An 8,721-nucleotide genomic window follows, 5' to 3' on the forward strand; every position below is an offset into this window, starting at 1 on the left:
TCAAAAGCGCGAGCAAAATAAGTGACAAGTTCATAGATGTGAATGTAACAATGTCCTAAACATACCCTTATTAAGGCAAACAACTCTGATAAAAGTTTATAGTTCAGTTTTGTTAATATTTTAGATATCTCCATCATATGTAACTTTTCAGGTACAGTAATTAAAAGAATCTTTGTCCTCGTATAGTATATATTTCTTTATTTCTTATTTCTTAGTTGGAAAATGAGCCTTCTCAACCAAACTGCCTTCCGTGATTCTGATGGTCGTGGAGTCGGAGATAAGATAACAATGATGGTTATTCAAGTCCTTATAGACGTTTTCATCATTCTCTCCAATAGTCTGGTTTTGGCATCGGTAGGTATTTTCAAGACATTACGGGAGAAGCAATTCAACCATCTTATTCTAAACCTAGCTGTAGCAGACTTATGCTGTGGAATATTCCCCTTACCAACTACAATGTCTTGTTTCTGGTACGGCGAGTGTAAATTTAGTGATCAACTTTGCGCATTTAGCATGACTATAAATATGGCACTTTCAGCTATATCTACATTAGGTGTTATGTTGGTTAGTGTAGATAAATACATATTTGTCATGCACCCACTTCGATACTACGAACTGGTTACGCCAAGAAGAATAAACATAGCAATCGTAACAACATGGACGTTGTCTTTTACGATCGGGATTGTGAGCTTCATGACAGGATGGAATAAGCAAGAGTTGACGGAAGAATTTGCACAGCGTGATATCATATATCCACCAGTTTGTTATGTGATGACAACAGAGTTCATAATTTTCTGCTGCATTTACAGCGCTTTTATCCCAGCCTCTGTGACAGCATATACTGGTTTTCGTATACTCAGTGCTGTTCGAAGTCAACTCCGAAAAATATCGCCACACAACGACGAGCTGAGTTTCTCTCAGGAAGAAGCCAGTTTCCAGCCATCTGTTGACAATCAACTTGGAACTAGCCAAACGTTACAACATCGTAATTCAGATCAATGTGTTATCCATAACACTGAAGTCATAAGGCCTGGTGATAGCAGTCAGAAGGGTCTGGAGATCGTGTCGTCAGGATTACAAGTAAGCCAAGAGGAAACAAAACCTCCAAACCAATGCTCCAATCATCAAGAATCAAGAACAACTTCTAACAATAAATCAAAAACTATTGTCATGGAGAATGGTACAAGAAAACTCAGAGTTTCCGATATTAAGGCAATAAAGGCAATGGGTCTAGTCATTATTATGCTTTTCGTCATGTGGGCGCCATTCTATTCATTACTAGCCATCTCAAAATTTTGCAGTACCTGCACGCTTGACTATAGACGTGCATATGAGATCGCCCTCGTGCTGGGTTACTCAAACTCAGCTATCAACCCAATTTTATACGCCAAAACGAAAGAATTCCGTGATGCCTACAAGAAGATTTTACGATGTGGCTTTCATTGAATAGAATGCCTTCAAATGATATGACTAGATTTTCATGAAAATAACTCTAAGTTTGCCTAATTACTAGACTTAACAATATAGGCTTTGATTATAATCTATGCTTGTTTATTTTTAGAACTTCCAAAACACCATTATAAAGATACAGTGTTGAAGTGTACAGTGTTGAAGTTGGCAACCACGCCATTAATGATATTTAATTTTTTACCGTGTGTCATTATCACACTCCCAAGAGGTCTTACTCATTGTAAATAACTCAAAATAGACATCAGAGATTCAAAAATCTATTCGGGTCACGTGGTTCGTTACAGTCTAGTAAGTTTCACTGTAAACTTGCACTCCATAATTATCGTTAGTTTGTCGTCAATCCACTTGAGTTCACTCAATTTTTGAATTAGGTAGACTGATATAGGATGGGAGTATCCTTAGAGCCCTGGAGAAGTCAAATTGGTTCCTTTGTGAAACCTAAAAACTGGAGAAATGTCGAGGTGGATTTCTACGATCCATGTTCGACGTGGACTTATGCAAATGACTTATGTTATCGCCTGTGTGCCTGCTTAGCTGTTATGTCATTTGTCATTGGGTGCACATACAGTGTTAATTCGAGTCTCAGATATGGTGTAGAAATGCTGCAAGAAGGTAGGCTGTGTAATCTCTAAAATGAACTTGCTTGCATAGACTATATAGACTTTGAAACTACGTCGCCAACTACAAGTCATATTTCCCACCATCTCAATGCGTCACTTCTTCAGGTGTCATTCCGACAGGTAACAACAACCAACAACTACCATTTGTGGATCAAAGCTATGGAACTCAATTCCTGGAGAACTAAAGCTGATCACTGACATTGAACTTTTTAAAGGTAAACTTAAACACATTGTGATGATAGAGAGTATTTATTGGTTGGTTCCTAAACCACCTGTCTTATTTGTTATGCATTATTTTAATGACCAGGTGTATTCACCTACTGTTAATTAACATAGTCTTTAAATAGCGAGGAATACAGTGCCACGTCGGCTGTTCTACAATTGGTGGGAGTTGAGGCAGCCCACGGCTCGTTCCTGAAGTGGTTTCGTCAAGGGAGGCCCGTCTTCACTGTAGCTGTCCGGAGAAGTGTCGTTCTCCTGTAAAGTTGGACATTACTGAGAGTAAGCGGACCCTGACGTATGATGAATGGTGCGGACATTGACGTCAAAGTTTGGAGATAAATACTTCGACAACCGTTCGGTACAACGGAGGAACCGTGAGTAGAAGTTTGTCCCACGTAGCCGCCTTCAACACTCAACGAACTCGCCGTCCTGGGCTCTGTACTCGGTAACAGTTTGTGTGCACCACCGGTAAGACTAAAAGTCGCGAGTCAAGTCGCCAGTCAAGTTTGATAACCGAATATTTTGATATATATAGAACATTTGGAACCCTTTTAGTTTATAAGTTTGTAAACCCTGTAATACATGTACACTTTCAAGACTTATTATTATAGTATATTTTGTTTCATTACAACGGAATTAAATAGGATAGTTGTTAAGTGTAATGCTGTGTAGTGTCCTGTGTTTGACCGTATGTTGTTTCGACTGGAAGTTGTGGGGAAAATATTTAATTGTGCGCTATTTGGCTTCTCTAAATTTTCGGTTCGTAACAACATGTTTAAACAATATTATAAGCTGTATTAATTTATTACCACGTGTCTTTTACTAAGTAGTAATTTTAGCCTTTTTGTAATTATTGTAAACATTTTGTTGTTTTTAGCTTTATTATATTGTTTTACCATGCTTTTAAATCTATTTTATGTACAGCGCTTTTGAATATTAATAAATAGAAAAGGCACTTTAGAAAATAAATAAACTTTAAACCTACATTCACCCATATGTTCCTCAGCTTTTAATATTAGCCGGTGACATTGAAAGTAACCCAGGTCCAGATGTGGATATAATTAAAGCAATGGATGATATGAAACAGGAACTAATCCGTAAATTGAACTCTGTATCTCAGGAAATAACAATGGTGAATAATAAACAAACCGAATTACAGAACTTGTGCACAAATTTAAATAGTAAATTTTCAGATCTTCGTGTGTCGGTGAACAGAATTGACAGCGACTTAATTGATCTGAAGGAAGATGTACATATAAATCGTTTGGATCTTGTAGCAGTTGATCAAAAATTCGACAATATTCAAGACCGCTTACACAACTTGGAAAACGAAACTGATCGCCTGGAATCCTTCTCGAGAAGAGATAATGTTAGAACTTGATATGGCATACCCGAGGAAATCGAGGAATCATTCGACCAATGTAAAGAAAGGGTGGTATGTATTTTAAATGAACATGTAAAGAAAAAAAGTGGGGAAGACGAGATATCGTACGCGCACATCGTGTATCGCGTTGGACCAAAACTTCAAGGGAGATCACGTCCTGTGGTAGTAAAGTTCCACCATGAAGAAGGCAAAGTTTTTGCACTAACAGCCAGACAGAGATTAAGAGAGTCGGACATTGGCATTAGTAACGATCTTACCGGGCAACAACAAAAGACAGTAGCAGAATATAGAAAACAGGGAAAAAAGGCTTATTCTAAGAAAGGCAAATTATTTGTTGTTGATCAGAACGATCTTAGAAATCGCACTACATCGAAGAACTCACAATCTGAAGAAGTACAAATCCAACCTCGCGCAGTCCGTACCCGCGCTCAAGTTCGTAACGCCTCTGCGACTCCAGCTGTAGCGCAATAAGGGTTAGGCCTCGGCCCGAACTTTTTGCACTTTTTTGTCATGGAATGTTAGAGGTTTGAAATTCAAACTTCAAAATTTTGATTTCGCCTGCTATTTTATGTCTAATGATATTGTATTCCTAAATGAGACTTGGGCAGAGAGAGATAATGATTATAAAAATTCTTTTCCTGGTTTTACGGTATTTAATGATAAGCGGCGTCCGAAACATTCCACCCATGGTAGATTTGCTGGAGGTGTTTGCACCTTAGTTAAACAAAATATATTGCAGTATATTGTCCAAATAAATTGTAAATTACAAGACTGTATATTTTTGCTTTTAAAAGGAGAAATTGTAAATAGTGAAAAAGACATTTTGTTGTGTAATATTTATATACCGCCACAGAGTTCTTCGGTTTACGAAGGTCAATTCTCAAACAATGGTATACAGCTATTTGAAAGTCAATTACGTGACACCTTATCCGAGTTACCTGATGTACATGTTGTTGTTGCAGGTGACTTTAATGCATGTACAGGTGATGAACCTGACTTTATTAGTGATGATAATTTAGAGCATATTGTGGATATACATACCTTAGGTCGCTCTCTCCTTTCACTATGTCAGTCGTTTAATTTACATATGTTAAATAGTAGAGCTGGAACAGATGCAAACAGGGGTGACTTCACTTGCATTACAAGTGCAAATGTACTGGTGCAAGCGTTGTCGATTATGTTTTAGTGTTGTCAACATTCTTTGATAAATGTGTTAATTTTTCTATACCAATATGTACCGAGTCTGATCACCTTCCTCTTATTTTCTCGATGTCAACAAGATTATTAGGAAAGGCAAGTACCCAGTCAAACGTATTACAAAATATAGTTGGAATCCAGACAAATACTGGGACTTTGTCAGTGCAATGGAAACCGATGAGAACAAATCACATTTAGAACATATTGTAGAGGAGTGTCATTATAACATTGAGCATTTTACTAATATAATTAAGGAAGTTTGTAAATCTGCTGCTGTCCACTGTGGTATGTTGAAAAATGTTACATTGAATAGGAAACCACAGAAACAGCCATTGTGGTTCAATACCGAGTGTAAAGTTTTAAAAGCTCAAAAATATAAATGTTTAAGACGTTTCCGGACTGAGGGACATGTGTGGCTGTTGGGGCAATATAACCAGTTAAAAAAAGATTTTAAGAAAACGTGTCGTGACAAAAAAAGAGCATTTCTTGAAAATGAAAGACTAAAATTATCTCTTTCTTTGGGTAATTCTAAATTATTTTGGACAAATCTCAACGGACTATCCCGTTCTACCAGTTGGTCTTTTCCCTCTATACATGTAGATGACTGGTTGTTTAATTATTTTAGAAATCTTTTCACAGTAGATGAACATGTTAATTTAAATGAGACTGACGAATTAATATATATTGAGCCTACTATTGAACACATTATACCAGATACTGTAGCAGACTTAACCTTCGATATTCTAAATTCCCTAATTACACAAGATGAAATTTTAACCAGTATTAATAGTATAAAAAATGGTAAGGTCCAGATGGTCTACTTGGTGAATTTTTCAAAGCAAGTAAATATTTTCTTACTCCTTATTTGTATGTTTTGTTTAATAAGATTTTTGATAGCGGTATTTTCCCCAGTGATTGGACCAAAGCAATTATTATTCCATTTTATATAAAAAGGGTCCAAAGAACTCACCAGAGAACTACAGAGGGGTATCTCTTTTGAGTATATTCAGTAAGATTTTCACATCTGTTTTAAATCGTCGTCTTTCTTTTTGGGCAGAGTCACTCAACAAAATTGACGAAGTTCAAGCTGGTTTTCGTAGGGGATATTCAACCATTGATAATGTCTTTACTTTGCAATCCATGATCCAGAAATACTTAACATTGAAGAAAGGAAAGCTCTATTGTGTGTTTGTTGACTTCGCAAAGGCCTTCGATAAGGTCGAGCGACAAAGGTTGTGGTATATTTTACATAAAGGTGGGGTAAATGGTAAAATGTTTAGTATTTTAAAAAGTATGTATAGTAATGTTAAGTCTTGTGTGAGGATACAAATGGTTGTACCGAACTACTTTAGTTGTCCAACTGGTGTCCGTCAAGTTTGTATGATAAGTCTTTTTCTTAGGAGTCTCTAACAGTGCACTAAATAGTGCCATTCTGGGAGAATGCAGTAGATACCCTATTTTCCTACATACTGCAAAAAGGTGTATTAAGTATTGGGCCAAGTTAATTACTATGCCAAACTACAGCTACCCCAGTAAGTGTTAAGATATGCTCCTAAATATTGAAAATTCTAATGTAAATTCTAGATGCACTTGGGTGACTGAAGTTAAAAAAGTATTGTTCTTGTGTAACTTGCAAGATGCCTGGCAAATACAGGAAATAGGTGATGTACAAAATTTTGTTGATGCTTTTGATATTAGATTTAGATCATATTTATTAAGTGTATGGCGTACTGACATTTCAGTGTTAGATAAATTAGATACATATAGAAATTTTAAGTCCTTGCTTCAACCAGAAAAATACTTAACAACGGTAAGAATTGCTAGTCATAGGACAATGGTAGCACGTTTTAGATGTTCGTCTCATTGTTTGTATATCGAGACAGGAAGAAGACAAGGTATTGATAGAGCTGACCGTATTTGTGTACAACTGAAATAGAGGACGAATACCATTTCCTATTGAAATGTGAATTTTTTGTAAACCTTAGATCAAAATACATACCGCAATATTTCTTTGAGCCGCCATCTTTTGAAAACTTTACTCAACTGTTATCATCTGATCAATCAACTGAATTACAGAGACTAGCAGCCTTTATTCATCACGCTGTAAAAATCAGGTCAGAAGCAAATAATTTAATGGAACTTTAGCATATTATGTTGGTTATGGAAGTACACGTGTAAATTGTATTTTGGGCCTATGGCCTTTGACTACAATGAAGTGACTATACTGATACTGACTATACTGAAATCTATTCGCTTTCAAACCACACAAATTTAAATTTGTGACTATGGTATACATTTGTATGTTTGAAGTAAATGTGATACTAGTGTAGAGTTGATCAAGACTGTACTGCATTACGAAACAACTAATGTAAACAACCTATCGTAAAAATGCTTGTAATTGTGAATAAAAAGTGACAATACACTTTCTCTAAGTACTCTTCGTCAAATTTGTAATCATGAGAATGTCGAAACATACCACAACCGATATTTATATCACGTGACAGCATTCTCAAGTGCAGCCCATTTGAAAATCGAACGTTGTACATTCTAACAATTGACTTGAAAATTATCTGCTTCCAAAACAGTTGGTTTATGCAAACCTTTGATTCTTATAGATTTCTCCTTTTTTGCTTGGAAATGGGTTTGTATAGTCTCTATGATTCTTGAATGATAATTGTAAAACTTCCATCAAATAAATATGTATCTAGTTTGATTGTCACCGATGGTAAACATTTTAAGGTAATGCAATGGTAGGAAATGCTCACAAACCCATATTTGTTAGTCGTTAACTCCTAAATAGACGACTTTTTCTTGGTGCCTCTATCTATAGATGTACAAATCATCAGGCTGCCTCCATCTATAGATGTACAAATCTTCAGGCTGCCTCCATCTATAGATGTACAAATCATCAGGCTGCCTCCATCTATAGATGTACAAATCTTCAGGCTGCCTCCATCTATAGATGTACAAATTATCAGACTGCCTCAATCTATAGATGTACAAATCATCAGGCTGCCTCCATCTATAGATGTACAAATTATCAAACTGCCTCCATGATGTACAAATCTTCAGACTGACTCATCTATAGATGTACAAATCATCAGGATGCCTACATCTATGCATGTACAAATCATCTACTACGGCTAGACCGACTTTGCCAATCAGAGGCGGTTGGTTATATGGAGCCATAACCCACTCTTTCTTAGAAGTGTGACCTTTGTATCCGTTTGAGCCAATCACGCCGTAGTATAAGTAAGATAAACAACTCGTTCGGTAGGGTTATGTGCCAAAAACTCGGGGCTACGTCCCCTCGTCTATTGGCACAAACCCTCCCGAACTCGTTGACTATCTATTACTTTGTAATCTAAATATCTTTGTCTTCAACTCTGCACTCACTATATCAGTACACTCGTTGTCATAAAAGCTTAGCATTTGGGTGAGAGACACACACAATCCATATCATAATAGCTAAGCACTTGAGGGTTTTAAGCAACAATTTACTCTAAAACACAACATATCAAAAGATGCGACAATCTGAGACGACAAAAGAGACAGTACAGGCGACACCACACCAACTTATGTCTATCGACTCGTGTTGACAAAACCCTTGATGTCTTCTGTTTTAGAGTAAATTGTTGCAGAAAACACTCAAATGCTAAGTTCTTATAACCAGAATTGAGGTGTTCGAGACACACTGAATGCTTATAAGCATTTGATTGTCTATCTCTAAACCAGAAGACATCAAAAGTTGCGTCAACCGGGGAGGGAGGGGCGATAGACGTAGCAGACATTGTATGCTACTGGTGTTTTCAGTGACCATAGGGCATT

General features: G+C 36.7%; 1 protein-coding gene across 1 annotated transcript; it reads left to right on the plus strand.

Moving 5' to 3' along the window:
- Nucleotides 1-222: 222 nt before the first annotated feature.
- LOC144436464 (putative G-protein coupled receptor No18) lies at nucleotides 223-1,446 on the plus strand. The gene has a single exon (XM_078125262.1). The coding sequence runs from the start codon at nucleotides 223-225 to the stop codon at nucleotides 1,444-1,446; it is 1,224 nt and encodes a 407-aa protein (XP_077981388.1).
- The last annotated feature ends 7,275 nt before the right edge of the window (nucleotides 1,447-8,721 follow it).

This window comes from Glandiceps talaboti, chromosome 6 (assembly GCF_964340395.1).
Source record: "Glandiceps talaboti chromosome 6, keGlaTala1.1, whole genome shotgun sequence".
Taxonomy (NCBI): domain Eukaryota; kingdom Metazoa; phylum Hemichordata; class Enteropneusta; family Spengelidae; genus Glandiceps; species Glandiceps talaboti.